Source organism: Solea senegalensis, linkage group LG19 (genome assembly GCF_019176455.1).
Source record: "Solea senegalensis isolate Sse05_10M linkage group LG19, IFAPA_SoseM_1, whole genome shotgun sequence".
Classification (NCBI taxonomy): domain Eukaryota; kingdom Metazoa; phylum Chordata; class Actinopteri; order Pleuronectiformes; family Soleidae; genus Solea; species Solea senegalensis.
Window position 1 is genome coordinate 8,400,231 of NC_058038.1, and position 21,490 is coordinate 8,421,720.

Genomic DNA, 21,490 nt, shown 5'->3' on the forward strand with positions numbered 1-21,490 from the left:
ACAGACGTGTGACACAAAGTAAGACACAAAAACAGAGATGTGAAAGTATTGCAAAGATGTAGAACTTATTACGCTCAATTGACTTTTCCCAAAACTGGTCATGATGTCAAGAGAGGGGCTGGAAAGAGAACGGTAAGAAATTAAAAGTTATCTCTTATAAATCATTTCTGAAAGCATTGCTCAGTCAAAATGATTGGATCTATCGTCCATTACAAATCCAGCCATAATTCTCTAAAGCAGGTGTAATGCCAACAAAGACTGTGTGGAATTTTCTTTTTTCTTTTTTGCAGCTGTTGGCTGAGACCTATAAGGTTGCCGGGAAATGTTTCATAATTTTATGGCCGATTCAGAGCTGCATTAGCCAAAAGTGAATTACAGCCTTCTGTGTGACTTAATAGAGGCAGGACACAGGAGAGAGCGAGAGAGACAGACAGAGAGGAGAGGAAATGTAGAGGGAATATGAGAGGAGGATTTCTACTCATTAACAGTAATGAAACAGCAGAGCAGGTGGCTTCAGCTTCCTTTACGGGACTTTTGGCAGGAATTTATTAACCTGTTTTGTTGGCAATCACGGACTGTAAATTTAAATGTTTGCAAACTGTCATCTCCATCTGCTGCAGCTACAAAAGCGTCTAATCTTTGCCTCACGCCGCTTCATATGCTGCGGTTACAGAACTGAGCATTACACTGTCAGTATAATGGTAATTTTTTGTGTCATTTTTTTATGAACTTGGAAATAAACTTGTCCCATTAAAAGTGACGTGATGAGCTGCACAAAACAAAACAGGGACAACACACAGTGTAAATCTGAGCAATAGCTCGTTCATTTGCCGCTCAGGAATGTTGTTCTTTTTATGTGAATCTCAATCTCTTTCCTGTAATGACACAATTAAAAACGACATTTCTGAGCAGACACGTTTAGAGAAGCAGTTGTCGTCTGTAACAGTTTTGAATGGCAACCTGGTATAATCTGGCAAAGCACTTTCACAAACGAACACACTTTCTTTTTACGTCACGTGATCTTTGCAGTTACTCAAAGCTTTTACCTTCATTGATCTGTTACTTAAACTAGACTCTCTGGATCATATTTCATTGTATCTCACTGTTTCATCGATACCAAAGACTGCTGATTTTACCATCTCAGCTCAGTAACAGGATCGTGAACACATCATTTTAAGGTTAAGACCATTTTTGGGGGAGATTCCCTGAAAGGTTTTTTTTTTTCTGCTTGCACGCAAGAATCTGGATTTTAAATGTATAATTTTCAATCTGTGTCCGTATAGGCTTCATCTGTGACCAAACAACATCACATAATCCTGGTGAAACAGATGGTAAACCATAGTAAAGGATGTATGTATATGACTTAAGTCAAATGGTATATACAACATTTCAAGTTAAAATGTTGCACCACTTAATATACTTAATCTCATTAATCTCATTACATCATGTACTAAACTGATGTAAGTGTATGTGTGTGTGACCTGTTGCTCAAAGGTTGTACAAAAATGGGATTATTTTTTACTCAATTTACTCAAAAATACTGCAATATGCAGTCAGCTTAAATCAGAGGTCCCAAACACACGGCCCCCAGTCCACATGTAGCCCTCCAGTACTGGCCCGTCAACAATATTTTCATAATAATACATTTATCACAGTATTTAGTATGTTAATTATGGATTCATCATGTTCTTTTTTTGGTGAACTATTATATCAAAACAAACACTTTTACTTTGAAATGCTGTGCAGTATCATGCTGAATACTTTTCAGTGCAACTTCATGATGGATGATCAAGGTGTAATTTTAGATTTAAATCACTGAGCAGTTCATTTTTTCCTGAACTGTTTCCCCCCTCCTGACCAGAATAGAGGTTCTCTGACCAGGTCACAAAGAAGTGTTGAGGAATATGTTCTCTTTTAATGTCTTTTTTTTAGATGGATGAAAAAATCAGTGACTTTTTCACCATCGTGTTGTGATTGAATTAGCTGGAGCTGGTCAGATCTGCAGATTACTGTATCTGTATCTGTGTTTCTGCCTCTCAGGGAAGAGGAAGTTCCTCAAGTTGGCGGGTCTGACGTGCTTGTCTCAGTGGCTCGATGCTTATTGGATTTTGTGCTGATTCCTACAGCTCCAGCAGGTCAAATGACTGGGATGTGTAGCTCACCGCCGCTAAGTGGTCTATCGACCCGTCAGCTGAGCCTGTGGGCTGATGATGGGATGTTGCTGCAGCAGGCTGGTAATGGATAGAAAATATGATGCATTCCTCCACAGCTGGGAAGCACTGCCTTAGCTCTCACACACACACACACACACACACAGAGAGAGAGAGAGAGAGAGACTTACAGACAAAGTAGAAAATCAAGTGTATTATATGATACAGTTTTTTTATATATATATATATATATATATATATATATATATATATATATATTATATATATATGTATATATATATATATATATATAAGTCACTGTAACAGGAAATTCACTTCCACACAGAGCAAATTTGAATTTTGCGGCTGTCGGATGGAAACTTTCCATTTTCTAAATACTTAATAATGTGACAAAATAAAAGGGGACAGGAGTCTCAAACTCAGGTGACAAGGGGGCCGCTAAACACCTAGTCTGGTCAGGAGGGGGCGATGATGGGGGAAAAAAAAGCAGTCAGGGTGTGTGATATGAGCTTGAAACTATATCACAATATTCCATCATGACATTGACATATTTTACAGGATTAAAAAATAAAAAGTGCTTGTTTTGAAATGGAACCATTTATCTGATTTATGATACAGTTAGGAAAATGTCTGATTGCTCAATAAGCTCCAGTATATTATATTATCCTATTTGTATGACAAAATGCACCAATATACAGAAACCGCAGTCAGTGATGTTATCATCTTTCAATATAGTTTGATATTTTACAAAGACTTTAGAAACTATATACAGTGAACTATATATACTATATATAGCAATGTATTAGGCCACCTGTCATAAAAGCGAGAAAACACAACTATTTTAAGAATCTTTTAAAAAAAATGCTTAAATAAGCGTCGCTACAAGAACAGTCACTTACATTTTACATTTTAGCCAATTGAAAGAAAAGTATCTTGATTATAAATTAACCATGCCTCAAGCTCAACTGAAACCAAGTTGTACAAAGCATCTTTTCTCCTAAAAGTATATTAATTGTCACTGTAGCAGCTTCATATGTCTTATACACACACAGAAACATGAGCCTAAATCAGTGTATCTGATTCTCAGCCCTGTATGTTCTACAGTCTGTTCCAGTGACACAGTGCCCAAGATTAAGCCTAAATCCAGCTTTAGATCCCTACCAAAACAAATCCAGGCTTTAAAGAGCCTGTGATGAACACACACACTTGGCCTGTGATGCTACAGCAACACTGCCAGCCAAGTTTGACACAAACAGCAACATAAAACTCTCACTTTGTGAATGATGAAGTGCTCCTCTGTGCAGGGAGATGGAGCAACTCTAGGTAGAATGATCCGTCAACATCAGACTCCACCTCCAAGAATAATTCCATTAACTCTGTCTGTGATTCATGTTGCCATTTTGGTTCAGTCCAAAACGAACTCTGTTGCCGTTAAATGCAACGTCACGGTGTGAGCTGCAAAAGCAACACAACAAATGAAAGGTTGAACTTTGCATATGCTGATTTTCAGACTTATTTAATCACTGCATGATTAATGTGTTTAGTTAATTCTCTGTCGTCACAGTGTGTTGTCCTTCTTATATGAGTGTATTCAGGGTTTTGATCATATCTCCTGTGATTGTCTCCCTATTTGTTGTAATGTAAAGTCCCACCTGTAGATGCTGCTTCCTTTACTCCATTTACCTTTAGATTCTGTTCAGCTGGGTTTTTTTTATTTATTTTTTTTTATTTTAACTATTGAGCTTTAACCTTATGAACAAATAATATTTTTTCGTATTTAGATGTTTATAGATATTATATAGATATTATTTCATATGAAATACAAAATAGTTCAAGGCAAATATATTTTTTTAAGATTTTAATGTCATTATACATTTCTATCTCAATTAAAGGTGGAAGCATAAAAATGAAAACTCCCTGTTTGAAAGAAAATATAAATTAAACTGAGGTTGAACATTAACTGTCAACATAGTTCAACGTTTCTTAAAAAAACAAACAAGAAAAAATTGTGAAAATAAAGACACATACCATAATAATTAGTTGAATATCGTCAGGATTCAACATATGATGGTATTTGTTAAAATTTAAGTTATGTTTAAACTTCATATAAATTCTACTTTACTTCATTTACTTCTCACACATTTGTTTAATGACACAAAAAGGCTGAGAAGAAACATAAGGAAGGTAAACACATATACGACATCCACTAATATTTGGTTTTAACGGATTTATTTCCATTCCGCACACACACTCATCATTAATTGTTTACAAAAACTTGTAACACACTTATAAAATAGTGCATTGTCCCAGACACACAAATATATATATATGTATGTATATATATATATATATATATATATATATATATATATATATATATATATATATATATGTATATATATATATGTATATATATATACACACAAGAGTGAGAAGAAATGTACATGTGATAATTGGCACATCCTGGATCCATCTGTTTGTCAAAGAGACCGTGAAATTCGAAAAAAGGCACGTGAAGCAAATCCTGCTTCAATAAACGCAGAAAGCACTCCGCTTTAAATGTCACATTATATTTGCTTTTAAATACATTCAAAACCAGGGATCCAGCCCCCTTTAAGTCATTCAAGATTTTTTTTTCTTTAAAATAATCACAACCTTTGGATAAAATAAAATATCTACTATCCCCAGAAAAACCCACTTTAAATTCCCTGTTGATTTCAGATTAAACCTGGTGGTAAACTTAACACACACTTTCGTGCAATTACAATGATGACAAACGAAAGAAAAGACTACTGAATAATTCATTTGAAAAAAAACAACAAAAATAACAGATTCATTATCTTTTATATTGAGCAACAGCTACATCTACTGGTTATAACCAATAAGAACACACATGGTATAAACCTACCTTTTAAAAAACATGTTCCATTGTAATTCTTCATGATTAAATCACTTTGGTGGCCGTTAGTTTTCCAAGTTTGCTGTGATTTCAAAAATATAATATAATATAAATAATCTGGTCCTGCATGAGAAATGTCCCACGGTCTCAAATCCAGTGTCTTTTCTCTTGATCAAGAGTTTCTTATGCTCGCTGTCCACAGCTGATCAGATGTTCAGTTTTTCCTCTCATCTCCTGGTAAGAAGTATGGATTCTCACGGCCTTCAACCAGGTACGAGTAACGAGAAGGATTTTTACCTTTGAACGTGTTCATTCCACCTGGGTTGATGTCGTATGATCCTGACTGAAATGTCAGCGTGAAAAAAGTTCAGTGTATTAGTGTCTTTTTAGATAAAGGAATATAGCATCTTCATAAACAAACAAACAAACACCCAGAAAAGAGAAAAACACGTAGCCAATAATCACAATAATCAATGTGTGAATTCAAACAGGCATGATTTCTTTAGATTGTCACTAATTGGGTTTAGTGTGAAGATGAAAACAGTCACGTGAAACCTCCCGTTACCCAGAACCCCCTCCACCTTGATTCTCACTGTGGCCTTTAAAAATCACCAGCAGGGGGCCCCAATGCAAATCAGAATCCTTACCTTTTTCCATACTTTCTTCTTCAGCTGAAATCCCTAAAGCAACATACTGGGAGTCAGGCAACACACGGAGAATGGACAGCAGCTGCATGCTAGCTCTACATTTACATCTCGGGTGATTGGGTTTAACTGATTGTTTTGGGTTGAAAGCAAATCATCAATTCAGCGACTGGGGCTCTGAGGTGAAGCGGGATGGTCATGTGTCCGCTGAGCATGGACAACGTCAAACCTTGGCTGAATTGGGTATTAAAAACGTTGTATAGACTTTATAGATTAAAAAGACAGTTATACAGAAGCTTTCCCCCAGCAAATTTTAACCAGAGACCACAGTGAGGGTTTAAGGATAAAGACCAGACGTAATATGGAGTAAACGACGCAGGACAACACTTAACAAGTTTAGAGGACAGGAAAAAATAAGCGTGAGAACTCACCAAACCATTGGACCGATGCTTTTTGTCCACCAATGCCCGAGTGCTGCCCCCCTCTGTCATCTCCATGGCATTAGCTGCTTCCAAGTTAGTGGTGGCGCGAGGGATGGGGGTGATGCCTACAGGCCAGGACTGGTTTACATGATCTGGTGCATATGGGCTGGTGCTGTAGTCTGGCTTGGCGTTTGAGCATCTCTTACTAAAGTGTGGACACCAGAAAAAGGACAATGAAAAATGGCATTTGTACCCAAAGCCTGATATTCATCTGTGCCACTGTTTTCCAACCAGTGATAAAATCTAAATCAGTGTGTTCCTTTAATACAGAAAAACTGCCCTGTTGTGTCCAAAAAAATGTATGTTGTTTGGACGTTTTGGGAAAAAAAATTTTTTACATAAATATTCTCACCAGCAGCAGTATATGAGCAAAGCCAGGATAGTAATGAGTAGAACTCCTCCGAGTACACAGGAGATGACCACCACGGCCAGCAGAGAAGCTATAAACACAATGCAATACATTATTATGAATGTATGCTCATGCTGCAACACAACTTTGCCTCTGAAATAGTGCTGTCACTCACAGTCATTGCAGTTGAAGCCGGAGTATCCAAATGAACATCTGAAAAAAAAAAATTAAACTTAAAACTCATAAAAACAATGATTTATTAATGTTCCGCGGCTGTACTGTAGCATCAAAATACTGTTAAAACATTAAAGGCCTGTACATACTCCACAAAAACAGAGACATTTGTTCTTTCTCCCAGTTTGGGAGCTTGTTCTTGACATATCATCTGTGCAGAACCTTTTTTCTTGTGTGGTCTGACAACTATTTGCGATGTGATTGGCCAGAAATTTGAAGTGGGCGTGGTTAATGCATAAACGTTGTCCTTCCTGATGAGGACTTCCCCAGGATTCTGCACTTGAGTTTCTCGTGAAGTGTGAAATGTCCTAACACTAACTAGCTTTGTTCTTGTTCTTGCCACCTCAAGAAAAATAACAAATAACTGTTGTTGTGGTGTATGTACAGGCCTTAAGTCACACACAAAATCTGCTTTAATGGACTGAGACGCTGAGATTGTCTAGAGATATGTCAACGCACATGTCTGCAAGAGTTGCTTTGGCAGATTCTCCTGGCAGCTCACTAAAGTCTGAGTGAGCTCATGTGAGAACAGAGAATTCCTGTCTGAAAACAGCTTCTGATGACATCACAGCTCACATGTAAAACTTGACCTTGTAAAAGAAATTAGAAATGTTTGCACTCACAGTTGACACGTGTTTCCCACTGCCTTCTGCCCACTTGGACAAGCTGGAAGAAAAACACAATGACTGAAACACACTTATGCAAACAATGTCCTTAACACAAGAGACTAAAATGAGAACATCTGTGAGTAGATAGAGTACAGTACTGTATGCCTGATTACACATGCACTGAAAACATGAGCACGGTCAAAGCTACTTCATGAAGACCTTTTCAAATAAGCTCATAATAGTGTGTTAAACATTTTCTATGAAAGGAACTATATACAGCAGGTCCAAGTTTTTCCTATAGCTGATCTCCTTGGCCACAAGCCTCCTCATAAAGAGAAATCCGTGATTCTTCCCCTTGTTTCCAGGGGAACAACCCCATCAAAAAGAAATAAATCTAAGAGATAAATGAAGAGAAGTTCAAGGGTCGGCTTGGAAAAAAGGCTAAAGCTCTTGACCTTGTCTCGGAGTCTCGTTCCCCGGTGTTTCTCCCCCTCGTTCTCACACACAAGTATTTCAGAGAGGATAAGAAGGTTTTGTTAGAGTTTCTTAAATGTAGCTCAGCTGGGGAAGTTTTTTTTATTCTCAGACACTGTGGGTCATCTGTTCTTACAGTCAGCAGTGCACAATTTACAGTTTTATATGCATAAAGGGCTTACGGGCCAATAAAGGAGAAAAGTGAAGTTATAGGGTTGCTTTTACCTTTGCAGCTGTTGTTTGAATACACGCTGCTGACGAAGCCTTCTTTGCAGGAACATACAGGTTGGCCAGCCGTGTTTGAGCACACTGTAGTCGCAGCATCACAGGGTAGTGGCACCTGCGCACACACGTTTATATCTAAAACAGAGAACAAATAATGAGAACAACTCATAACCCCATAAATGTTAAGTTCCCCTCCTGAATGCAACTCCACTTCCCCTGACTGGTTAATGTTTTAGATGTACTTACCTGTGAACGTAACATTGGTCAAAAATCCATTCCCTGGGTTGGCTATAGCCTCTGCAATGGCCTGATGGACAGACTCTTGAGTAGCGTCGGTGTTTTGAAAGATGTTATTCACTGACGCGAGCACACTTCCTGGTCTAGAGGTTTACAGAGAGGCAACACTTTAGCTATAATCTTTTTTTTAACTTGTTTTCAACTTGAGAAAGAGAAAATACTCACTGGAGATGCACGACATCAGATCGTTTATACCCTATTTCATTTTTGAGGGCATCGCTGAGCTGGAAAACAGTATAAACATGTAGGTTATTGAGTGAGAGGAGCATTCATTTTAACTATCCAACATGCTCTGTGGGCTCACGACATACCGCCGCTGAGATGCTGGCTGCTGTTGACTGGAAAATTGCAGAGGACCTGTCACTCATTTCAGGCTTAAAGTCCAAGGACAAGAAGTGGAGCTGACCTGGAAAAACTTGGGCTGAGTGAAGGAGAGAAGAAAGATCAATAATTGTCAGCCCAGTACAATTAATCATTATGATCAGACTAGAAAAGTTCTTACCAGGTACGCATCGGCCATTCTGCAGGAAACTGCCAGAGAGACACTGACAAGTGCTATTTAAACACACACTTTCAGGTGGACATGGCATGGAAGGGCACACTGATGAGGGAAGAAAAATTATTCAGTATCAGGCCATTAATTTTTCATTTGGACAGAATTACTTAAACCTGTAAAAATTGAATATTCACTCGCTTTGAACTGTTTTTGTTCTCTATCTGATTGGATTTAACCATCTAATACACCTTCTTGTCCTATGCTGTCCATATGTGTCTCTGTCTGTGGAAAATATGTATTTTTAACTGCCAAATGAACCAAATTATTAAACCTGCTGAAGGTAGCTTCAAAGCGCCATAAAAATGAAAACAACAACGATTCATGTGATATTTGTCTTTATGTCTTTTGTTCCCCCATTTTCTTTAAATACATTGTCATTGAAGTATGAAATATGCCTGTTTGGGACAAATCTTTTCTTCTAATTTAAACACAAATACCTCCAGTAATCAATTTTCCATTCCTTGTTTCTTTTATATCAACTTGAAATGACCTGCCATGGATTTTAGCTGGAATAAAAACATGCATACAAGTTTGCATGCTCTCCCCGCGTGTGCATGGGTCTTCTCCGGCTTCCCCAGTTTCCTCCCACAGTCCAAAAACATGCAGATTTGGGGATTAGGCAAATTGGACACTAAATTGACCATTGGTGCGAGTGTGAGAGTGAATGGTCGTTTGTCTCTATGTGTCTCTAAAGGGTACACTGGACAGGTGTCTACATGCATACACCAGGACTATGATCAAACACCTTAAGAGAAAGTTACAAACCAATGACTGGACTCTGTGTAGTGGTGGTGGGTGGAGCAGCTGTGGTGTTTGAGCCAGTGGAGGTCTGTGTTGGCTGCATGCTGGTGACAGTGGCAGCAGTTGTGTTGCCATTAGCTGGCGTAGTAGAAGGAGTGACTTCTGTGGTATTGCCTGTCAAGAGAAAAAAACTGCATGTAAGTGTAAAGAAAAATACATGAATATCAGCTCAGTCATATTTAAACAGACAACACTGCCAATGTTAACAGAGAGTAAGCTACAGAGTGCAAATTAATTATTATTTATTCTCAGCTCATAAAAGATATAAATTCAGTTTATCCAGTGGATTGCTCTGTGGAGAGAAAACAAGTCCAGAGTGGAGGTTTTCCACACTGTAGTCAATAAAGCTATAAATCCCATGTAGTTTACATTTAGTTTACATTACTACACACCATGTTCCAGAGCTCCAGCTTTAGAATTTATGGTCTCACACTCATAAAAATTGCTTTGTGCAGCTTTCAAGTTCCACACTGATTCAACACTCAACTAGACATGATTATGCACATATAAAAAAAACACAAGCATCAACACTCGTGACACTATCAGTCGTACCTCCTGGGGTTGTTGTTGAGGGACTAGGGGTGGTGGTATTTCCACTTGGGGGTTCGGTGCTATTGCCTGGGGAGGTGGTTGGAGGGACAATGCTGGAGGTGGAGTTGGAAGTAGAGGGTGGGGTTCCAGTTGTTAGTGTTGTGTTGGTGCTGATGGTGGAGGACGAGGTGGTGCTATTGGGTGCAGGAGTCTCAGGGGAGGTCTGAGTTGAGTTTGTCGAGCTTCCTGGTGTAACTGTGCTTTGTTGTGTCGTGCTGTTGCTGGTTTGTGTGGTTGCTTGTGTTGGACCTGCTGTGATGTTTGGTTGTGTCGAAGGAATAATTGGGGTTGTCATGGCTGTGTTGTTTGTGTCAGTAATTGGTGTAGTCATAGTTACATTGTTACTTGTGTGCATAATTGGTGTAGTCATAGTTACATTGTTGCTTGTGTGCATAATTGGTGTAGTCATAGTTACGTTGTTGTTTGTGTGAGTAATTGGTGTAGTCATTGTTGTGTCGTTGGTAGTTTGAGTAATTGGTGTAGTCATAGTTGTGTCATTGCTTGTGTGAGTAATTGGTGTAGTCATTGGTGTGTCGTTGCTTGTGTGGGTGATAGGTGCACTTGTAATTGTGCCATTACCTGTTGTGGTAATCGTAGTGGTGTTGTTGCTGGTGTGTGTGCCTTGTGAACTTGTAGTTGCAGTGTGATTGTTGCTCTGTGTGTGATCTGCAGCTGGTGTGGTGGTTGCAGTGGGGTTGGTGTAGCCTGTATCTGTGCTTGTATTGGACAGTGATGTAACACTGTATGGAGTCGATGGAGAAGTGTATGGTGGTGGTGTTGACTGGTTGTCGCTTGAATTTGAGCTTGGTGTAATGGCCACAAAAGTGGTTCCAGGTGTGGTAGATGTCTCATTGGTGGTGACATTCTCTGTCATTCCTTCAGTGAAAGAAAAGAACAAAAATGATGAGCTCATCACTGTTCACATCAAACATTAAACAAATTGAACAAAAAGACGCAAATAGACATAAATCCTTTAATTTAAGTAAATTATTTTACTCATAAAAGTTGAGATATTTGAACTCCAGTGAAAGATTCACAGGTCACGATGTCACAAAACAAAAAGAATTGAGACTAGGACATAAATAGCGGGAATATAATTATCAGCTAAAGCACTAAAGGATGCTAAAAGACTTGAGTGAAGGGCAAACTGAAGAGGTGATTATTTTTTAGCTAAATCTTTTACATACAGTTATTTCTATTTGATTCATTGCATAGAAATATTGATTAAAGGAGTTCTAGATTAATGTCCACTACACAGCTTTTCACTGTAATTAGCAAAGCGACAGAGGCATGAATGTTAAACATTCTCAGGGATCAAATTGTATTTAGATCACATACTTTCATCTGAAATTTCTATAATATTATTGCTTACAAAACATATGTAAAAAGGCCCTAGACACTGTACATTCAGTCAACAACAAAACATCAAAAACAATATAGTTAGTATTGGTCTTTCATTTTCAACATGATAGCTTATCAGTGGGGTTATTGAAAGTCGAACATTATTGAAAATGTACTTCTATGACAATGTTGGACATCTGTATCGATCACATTTCAATAAAATAAAAAGTAAACTGACATTCTATTTGGTATTGCATCAGGACAGTACCAAGTTAAAGGAGTAAAAGCGCTAATGGTTCAGTTCATTCTTTCAAGACACATTTATGGCTTTATCGCACAGGGTAAGTTTTTGTCTAAGATAAACACTGTGCCTTAAGTGCATAAAAAGTTGACTCAAGCTGTGACTCAGCAGATAAGAGTCAGCGTAAGTGACTGCTGTTTACAAGATGTGTCATCTCAAGTGCGTCCAACTTAATTCGATCATCTTAAAGGAAAGGGTTGTGTCCTATTTGTTCAGTGTGCTGTCTTGACGCCTGCTCCTTCTCTCTGCTTTGTGATTATAGAGGAACAGAGAAAACCAGAGGGCAGCTACATAACAGTGGGAGGTCTTTAATAATGGACCAGCTTGTTTACCTCATATGTATGCATTGATTACAAAGTCCCTTTCTCTGCAGCCACAGAGAGAGAGAACATATACTGCTTAGAGCCAAATAGATTGACGCCTTACACAAACCTTTCTCCCAGTAAATCATCTCAAGTGGACAAGGAAATGGAGAGAAATCCAAGACTAATATCAGATCCTGAACATGATTCAATTACTGACTGTGTGACCATAAGACCTTAATCACTTTGTAATCAGAACTCATTTTAGAGGAAAAAATAGACTCCACACCCTGTGACAACTGACTTTATAGGTACACACCTTGCACTATGACAATAGAATCACACACTTAAGCAACCAATGATTATAAATGACGAAGTGACAAAAAATGGGGAAAAAATATACAGGCTCAGATAACATTCTCAATGATCGTAAATGAGTTAGACATGTGAGACAGCAAAGCATGAGATCATTGTTGTAAATTACATGTATCATTTTGCAACTGGCTCATCTAGTTTATGTCTGAAGGGCAATGGACTAATCTTACTGAATAACTATTCTAAGTTATATTATAAGTATTATTTGCAATGACTTGTGTGTTCCCATACATTACTATTGAAGGTAAGGTATTTTTGTCTCTGCATACTTAGCATTTTACGAAACTTTTACAGGCATACATTTGTTGGGAGGCTTTACCTAAGATGGCCACATCTAAACATCTAAGCAGTTTCACATTTCTATTGCTTCACCGAAACTGGGTAGCATTTCAGTTTAAAGTGCTGTTCATTATTCAGCTGTGAAAGCTAAGCTTTTGGTGTCGGCTGGTGAAATAAACATTCTTAACAAAGCCTGTGTTTTAAATACACGGAACATACTAGCAACCCATTGGCAATAGAAAGTAAAAGAGTAAACTGGTAAAAGTGTGAAATTAGTGACACTGAACATCATTCATCTTCACATAAGTGTGTGAGCTGAAAGTGCAGTGTACCATACTATCTCTGTGTCTTGACTAACCAAACACTCAAACTAATTAAGTATAAAATAAGTCGATAAATAAATAGAATTGATGCAGACACTAAATGCAGAACTATTGCCACTAAATGTGATATGTTACTAGTCACTGTCAATCATGCTGACATTTACAGCTAATCAGCAAATGTTACCATGCTAATTAACCTAGTCAGTCAACATTGAATATTATACTTGCTACATGTTAGCATTGTAATTGTGAGCATGTACAAACAGTATGTTTCCATGAGCATATCATATACCGGCTCTAAACTATACTTTATATCAGAAAATGTAGATAACACCAAGTGATTCATTCTGAATTCTGAATATTAATTTAATTTAAAATGAAAAATCTCTGTCCAAAGCTAGTGTAAGTAAAAACAACCTTGCTAACTTTCCTAACAGGCTACAATTCATAAGATATCTCCTTTAAAAAGAAAAATAATAACTGGGAATTGACAGCTGGGTGTATTAAAGCGGAAAGACCTGATGGGCAATTTCGTCAAAGTTTTTACTGTTTGAATATTGGAAAACATAGAGATAATAAATTGATGACAGTGATAGATATGCAAACTATGTTACCTATTTTGGCTCAGATATAATCAAATGGTGGACAACAAATATGACTTTTGGGGTGTGATAAAATTTCTGTAGTTTCTAAATTGTTGTAATTTCACATGCAAACTATTCGATTGCAGCTTTCATTACAATTATAATCTATTACAGTGTCCCTGTTGCCATCACAACCAGTGATTATGGTCTAATATAGCTGACAGAATGAGCTATGAAGCCGAGACTTTGAAAATGTAATTTTGTACAAAGCCTACTGATATGCTGAGGCATTTCCGATACCTACTAGCAATTAATGACTCAGATATGAAATTATGATCTCTGAGGACTGACTCAATTTATGGACACATGGAGAAGTGATAGACAAAGGCGCAACTGTAAGAGAAAACAATCTTCGTGTATGTGACATATTGTCAACACACACTGTGGTTTGCCTTTTGCTTCCACATTTAAAGTTCCGTACTGCTTCTCTATTTCACGGAATTACACAGAAATGTCAGGGACAAATGAAGCACTCACAATCAACTGTTTCATTCAGTATATATATGATACATGTGATAAAAAAAGTTACAACAATAGCTGCAACAACATGTGTTTAAACTCCACCACAGCATTTCTTACAATACACACCAGCAACGTTTGGTTTTCCAATTTGACAGAACTGACAGCTTATTCTTGGTCCTCTGGTATTGTGACATTATTACTGTGAGACTCGTCAAGCCTATATAAAACCCATATAAAACAACATAACCAGACAGATAGTTACTGTAATACAGTTAGCACTGTGTAATATCCAAAGGAACACACAGTGTTGCACATCTAACAGGGAGCCTTGTCTCTAAGGATTTAACTCACAGCCAGATAATCCCCTGTAGACACAAAAGAGATGACTGGGTCAGCCTGGGTGACAAGTGGGTCTAAGGTCGGCCCGTGAAACACACTCAGGAGGATCTAGATAAGAAGGTCCGGCTTTGCCTGCTGGGGGCGACTCCTCTGGTCCAAGTCAAGAAAGAACACCTGCTACTTGGTTTGACAAACTACTGCCATAATGAACTCACTTAAAAGCTACCATGCCTCACTACTTCTGCCTTCCCTATTCTCTTTTGACATAAAAATCAAATGAGTACATTGTGGGAGTGTTCTGTTGCCATGGATACATCTGCTTCCAGCTGTCAAAGCTTTGCCTCACTTCAGATCACTAACTTCAACAGAAACTCACAGAGACAAAGCTGGAATATTGGTCGATGGCCGTGTTTCATCTTAGTGTCGCACTTGAGTGGATTTCTGTTTAAGCAACACAATAGCACTGCTGTAAAGCTCCTGTACATGGAATGACTCTCTGATACAATTAGTTCCTCAGCACAAAACATTCTATTATTATTATAATTAGCAGGAGTATGATTGTTATCATTAAAATTTGGCATGTATAAATGAAATTGTAGTGAACATGTCAGAAACGATTCAGGACTGTTCTGTCTAAACCTATAACTTTATATAACTGTTATAATCTGCTCCTGGTCTGTCATTTCTGTCTCTAACTCACATCCTTCTTGCCCTTCCTCTCCCCCATTTTTCCTTTCACCCCAACCAGTCAAGACAGATGCTGCACACCTTTGAGTCTGGTTCTGAGATTTCGTCCTGTTAAAAGTTTTTTGCTAACTGTGGGAACTGTTGGGTTCCTTTTCTCTACTTCTATGTACAGAACCTTGAGATAATATATGTTGTGATTTGGTGCGATACAAATAAAATGTTATTGAATTGAACTCTGTCCAAGGGGCAATAACTCCCAAAAAGAATTACTTTCTCCTCCATTACTTGTCTCCTCCTTTCTCAGTGCTATTAAAATGTACCACTTTATGAGCACATTCCTGTAATATTTCATGATCACACACACAGCATACATTAAAACATTAACTGGCCTCTATTTCTTTGTTTGACTTTCTGCATCCCAAATTTTATATCGTTCGAACTCATGTGTCTTTGGTAACCGAAACATGGCCTATGCTGTTTTTCTTTATTATTTATTTATTTAGTTTTATTCATTCAAATGGCAATCGGTCGTGACGTCACCCAAAAGAATATGAACTCCCGTTTTCCTGTTTCCAATGACAAGTTACAACCAGTCACTGGACTTTATTAAATAAATAAATAAATAAATATATAGTGTGAGAGGGACAGACACAGACACTGACAGGTTGTGACCCAGCAGTCAGGAAGAGCTTGAGGCACATGGCAGGATCTCATTAGGAGACAGAGGAGTCATGTGGAGGACTGACCCTATAGTAAGTGTGTGTTTGCGTGTGTGTGTGTGTGTGTGTGTGTGTGTGTCAGAAAACATGCAGTATGACACTGAAACGAAACGATCAAAGAAAAGAATGTTGGTGGCACGCTGGACTTCAGCTGTCGGTTAATTACTGGTCACACTTTCGTGTCTCCTGGACGGTTAATGAGAGCGAACATTTCTAACATGCTGTTTTATGGGCTCCAGGTAGTTAAAGGTGCCCATCCCTGCATTACAAACCTCATGGTACACACACAAACACACATAGATAAAGACAGGTCAGTTTCAAAACCAGACCTGAACATATTAAAGGGACACAGCTGGAGGAAACCTCACAGGCCAGAGAAGCAGCTTTTATTGAGTGTCTCATGCGATCAGACGAGCCGGTAGCGTTACTACATTACATTATATTATATGGTTTTTATTCATAATCATCCAATCGCTCAAAAAGTTTTCACTCTGCTGAAGCAATATTGTAAAACTGTGACCATTGTTATGAATATTTCTGTATATTTCAGCTATCAGCAATATCCATGACTGTACTCGATCTTTATTCTTCATTGGCAATGTTGCATACAACTGAGCAGAAATACTTAGTTTTAGCTTCTGCCTGGTGATACATACTAAAGAGCATTAATGACTAATGATTAATAAAGGTGATTCAGCAAAGTTAAACACTCAACTCTTTCTCCAGTTTGGACTTTGCTATCTTTATTGTGCACAATCACATAAATTTCATCTTGGTCAGGAATATGATTCTTACTGCTGCTGACAGAGACAGACTCTTAGGACACTGCTCATGACCACGAGTACTATAACACAAGGATAGAGTAGCAGGAGTTCATCTTTCATAAGATGATCTCCAGTGGCTTAGGACTGCCAAACATGTTGTTTTACTACTATGCTTTAATTTAAGGCACCTGGCCCATTGGACTAACTTGGACTAACTAACCCTTTGGACGAAGGTTGATCTAATATTTAAATTTGATTCCTTTCTAAATGTCTCTTCGAGCAACTGGTTAAATTCTAAATTACAGATTGGTAAATTTCCCATTTATTGGAAGGCATGGCGGGAGAATGGTGTGATCACATTGGGGGATCTGTATTGTGATGGTTCCTTAAAGTCTTTTGGGGATCTGGTGCGGAAGTTCAGTATTCCTACATCAACTTTGTTGGTGGGGTTTTTTGGGTCTGTTGCACCGGGTTTCCCCAGGACTCAGAATTCCTAGATAAAATTATTAATGGGTATGAAAAGGGGAATGAGCCAGCTACCTATTATTCAATGATGATTCAGACTCTTGGTGACGGGCCTCAGCTCTCCAGAGGACATGGGAAAGGGACTTGAATTTGTCCAGAATTTGTAAAAGTGTTAAAGTAGTCTCAAGGGATACAAGAGTACGTCTTATCCAATTCAAATTATACATCGTTTTTATTGGACTCCCTCCAGATTATTTAGATTGGGATTATTACCCACATCAAACTGTGGCAATGCAAATCTGAGGAAGGTGATTTAGTTCATGTTTTATCACATGACCATAAAACAATACTGGATCAATATCGATGATAATTTGTGTGAGATTACAGATATATATATACAAATGCCATTCAGCCCGAGATTATTTATTTTGGGTGACCGTTCAGTTCTGACAGGACAGGACACACATATCAAAAGTTTTTATTGATTGGTAGACAAATACTTAGATATAGAAGACGGATGCGGTCCCTTCCCTTCAAGAGTGGGCTGTGGAGATGGCTTGAGTTGCAGCATTTGAAAAAATTTCATATAAACTGGACCTATATGAAGCAAAGTGGGGCAAATACTCAACATTTTTAAAGGGCTCCTGAAAGGGGTCATATGGTGGAGAGATGCAAGTTTTCAGTTATTGTGGACAGATACAAAACAGTGCTGCTTACCTTGGTTTGTATTTTATTAAGCTATTAGTGCTTATATGTTTTCTTAAAATGTTATCCTGGATTTTTTTCTATTATTATTATTATTGCTGTTATTGTTGTTGTTATTATTATTTATCACTATTATTGTCACTACCTCAATTTATTTATTAATCATATATTTTTTATTATTATTTTTTATTATTATTATTTTTTTTTTTTTGGGTGAATTTTCTGTTATTATTATTTATCACTATTATTGTCACTACCTCAATTTATTTATTAATCATTATTATTTTTTTTTTTTTTTTTTTTTTTGGTGAATTTTCTCTTTAGTGGAGCACTTACTTTATTTATTAGTTTATTAGTTATTTTGTGTTTTGTATACACTGATGGAGTGAATGTAGCTGTAATAGATGTACAGGAAGGAGCACAGTGGTTGTGTTGATAACCAGGAAGGAATTTGCATGTTTGTCGCTTGGTTGGAGGGGGTGGTTGTTACTGTATTATTGTATTGCTGAAATAATGAAAATAAAAAAATGTTAATCACAAGATGGTCTCCAGTCTACTGGCCGTCCTCCACAGGAGAAGACACACAGAAATGACTTCTCTGTACCCGAGCAAACAGAGCTATTATACAGTAACTCGGATGTAACAGATGGCTCCCTGGAGCAAGACCTCACTCACAGGCCTTCTGCACATATCATATCCAATTAAAGCTCTGCCAGCATATGCTTTCCAGTTACAGAGCGAGATTTACTCCCTTTTAGCAGGCCTAATCCAAATAGATGAAGCGACGGACCGGGGGAAGAGAACAGCAACAAGGGTGAATGGAGACCATGTAAAAACGTTAAATGCCAGCAGATGGATCACATGAGGAATAATGTATCACCTACCAACATTACAGGGAAACATAAAGAGGAACTCATTAGCACAAACAACACTGATATTCCAGTGAAATTAACTATTCATGAGTTTATTCCTCTGATAACAGAATACTCGCTAAAAATAAATGGCTGTATTAGGTGCAGTCCTACATGAGTCACCTAAGTCCTTTCTAAGGCTTCATCCGAGTTTCAAGGACTCAGCAGATCCCACATTCTCTGGTAATGACCTAATGATGACTAGCCAGCAAAACATGACATGTGTGGAGCAGATATGACAACTATTTACGGTGTCAGGGGAAGCAGTAGCAGAGGGGAAGCAAATCTGTTAAAAGTATTCTGCTTCTTTCTCTTTTGAAGATTATCCGTGGGAGGCACAAGAAAATGTGGCGCCAGACTCATGGGAGGAGGCTCTGGATCCTCAGGAGGTCTTTTTTACCTGCACCTCTTTACAGACACTTTAGACACACTCAGTCATACCCCAAACTGGAGCCTTCCTCCCTGTTTCCCCCCTCTAAATGTGTTTTTATATAAGTGGGACACATGACAGGAGGGGGAATGTGCAGACAGCCTGCAGGCTTCCAGTGAGGATCCAGCACATGACAGTGACTAACTCTCAGCATTCGTATGGAAACATATAAAAAACAGAGATGTGCTTCAGAACGGTCCAAAAGAAAACGAAGTGTGACCAAAGGATTTAACTGTAGCTAAGTACAGTGGAGAGTTCATCAGACAGTCTCACCACACTCTCAATGGGGTCTGCTCATGTAAACAGGGTCAACTGTGTGTGTGGAGTGTGTTGCACATGAGGGAGCAGGCTATTGTTTGACCGGTGCCACTGTCCAGGCCCACAGAGAAGTTTGAGTCACACTGTCAGAGCAGTGAGTCAGGCTTAGAGACGCTCCCATTAATCAGTAAAATCCTGACATGGGTCTTATGATTTGTAAACAAATGGACATTTTTGGATGTCTACAAAATTTTTACATAATAAATATCAAGTGTAAATATAAGAGATCAGTTCTTTAGTTCAACTCTGATAATCTATACACATTATTTATGTTAATATGTCTGCACGTTTCCTGATAAAGGTTGGTAGACGGTGTTAACAGCAGGGACAAAAAAGCTTGTTGGTAACAAAAACACTGACACTGAGGCTCTTCATAAAATGGCACAATGCCACTTTGATGTGTTTGATAATCATAAAACAGTCCTGACTGATATCATTATCAGTCTCCTGCTGTCTTTTACCTCTTTTAGCTGTTAATAAAACATTAATGTCCAAGCTGTTGCTTAGCAAAGCATTTAAGTGATATTCGGAATGTAAGGACTGTAACAGGACTTTACTTTTCTTTTTCCAATATGCAATTTTGGGATTTGTACAAGTATAGGACCGATACTGAGCATCGGATCAGCTCATGCCTATTATTAATGTGTCTTGTTACTTATTTATTTTTGCATTTATGATTCTGCTTTGCCTTGAGTTGCTTAAAGTCATTGTTCACGCTCTGAATCTTAGTAAACCTATCTTGATTGTTTTCCATGTGTTAGATAAAAGTTAAATAAATAAAAATAAAAACATTAATTGGAATATTATTTACAAGAAACAATACTGTGAAAGAAAAATGTGTCCCTGACCCTGAAATGTCTTTTATTTTACCATTTGTTTAATTTGATATAAGTTACAGAGAGCAAGTGATGATGTTGTGAACATTTTTGCGAATTTAAATTCAACAAGTTTCCTTTTCCTCCACAAAAATAATAACATATAATAATATTAATAACAATAATGTAACTTTTACTTTCAACGGTTCCTATTCCAACTAAACGTGTTATTTTAGAGCAGTGATAATTTAGTAAGAGGAAAAAAAGGAGCTGATGAAGTGGAATTTTAATTGAATCAGTGCTGACTACAGTTAAGTGCGTGTTATCTCGACACAAACACACAGATAAGAACAGTTTGAGTAAATAACAAAGTAAACTTCACTCACCTTTGGCGACAGATGTCAGGAGAAGGAGAAGAGACAGAAACATGTTTGAAGACTGAGCAGCAGCAGCAGCAGCAGCAGTAGTGATGAACTCCTGTAACAAAGTAACGGGGGATATAACGGGGCCGTGAGCGCGTGCCTCCTCCAGGCTGCTACAGGTGGATCAGACTGGGATCTGCCTACAGCCACTGACAGTATTAAAAGCTTTACTCTCTTCTCTGATTGGACGAGCTCTCCTGTCAGTCATCAGTGCTTCCCGGTCCTGCCCCCGCCCAGACTGTGCTCTAACCGTAAACCTGTCATCAGCAGCACAGAAAAGAAGAAAGAAAGCTACCGTACAATAAAAGGCTATTTTTAGTAGAGTGTTTGCCTTAAATTCAAAGAGTGAGCAAATGAATGCCTTGCTCAAGGACTTTGGGCAGGAGGAGCTCAAACATGCTGGGCGTTGTGCCAAGGACAGTTTATGCCTCATGGCTTCACACAAACAGAGAAGCCATTTTCTGAAAAGAATGGGGTAAATTACCTCCTGAATTTTTGAACATTAGAAACAGAAATAAATGATAAATGTTCCCAAGTTATGTGAAAGTTGGTGCAAC

The 21,490-nt window shown here is 38.1% G+C and overlaps 1 protein-coding gene across 1 annotated transcript; it reads right to left on the reverse strand.

The window, feature by feature from the left end:
• Positions 1 to 4,557: 4,557 nt before the first annotated feature.
• si:ch211-198m17.1 (mucin-13) lies at positions 4,558 to 20,924 on the reverse strand. Its single transcript, XM_044051792.1, has 14 exons — positions 20,898 to 20,924; positions 10,293 to 11,207; positions 9,705 to 9,854; positions 8,886 to 8,984; positions 8,695 to 8,804; positions 8,549 to 8,607; positions 8,333 to 8,466; positions 8,087 to 8,221; positions 7,403 to 7,445; positions 6,721 to 6,758; positions 6,549 to 6,636; positions 6,146 to 6,341; positions 5,718 to 5,750; positions 4,558 to 5,413 (listed from the first exon to the last, which is right to left on the reverse strand). Exons 2-14 carry the CDS (start codon positions 11,203 to 11,205, stop codon positions 5,285 to 5,287), a joined length of 2,127 nt encoding a protein of 708 aa, XP_043907727.1. The 5' UTR covers positions 11,206 to 11,207; positions 20,898 to 20,924; the 3' UTR covers positions 4,558 to 5,284.
• Positions 20,925 to 21,490: the final 566 nt, after the last annotated feature.

What these genes read in the sequence shown, in the direction of transcription:
- si:ch211-198m17.1 (XM_044051792.1), bottom strand. Translation starts at nt 11,205, where the DNA reads ATGACAGAGAATGTCACCACCAATGAGACATCTACCACACCTGGAACC. An exon ending in CTCAACAACAACCCCAGGAG is followed by an intron (nt 9,855 to 10,292) that starts GTACGACTGATA and finishes TTCTCTTGACAG; the next exon opens with GCAATACCACAGAAGTCACT. An exon ending in AGAAGAAAGTATGGAAAAAG is followed by an intron (nt 5,414 to 5,717) that starts GTAAGGATTCTG and finishes CTGACATTTCAG; the next exon opens with TCAGGATCATACGACATCAA.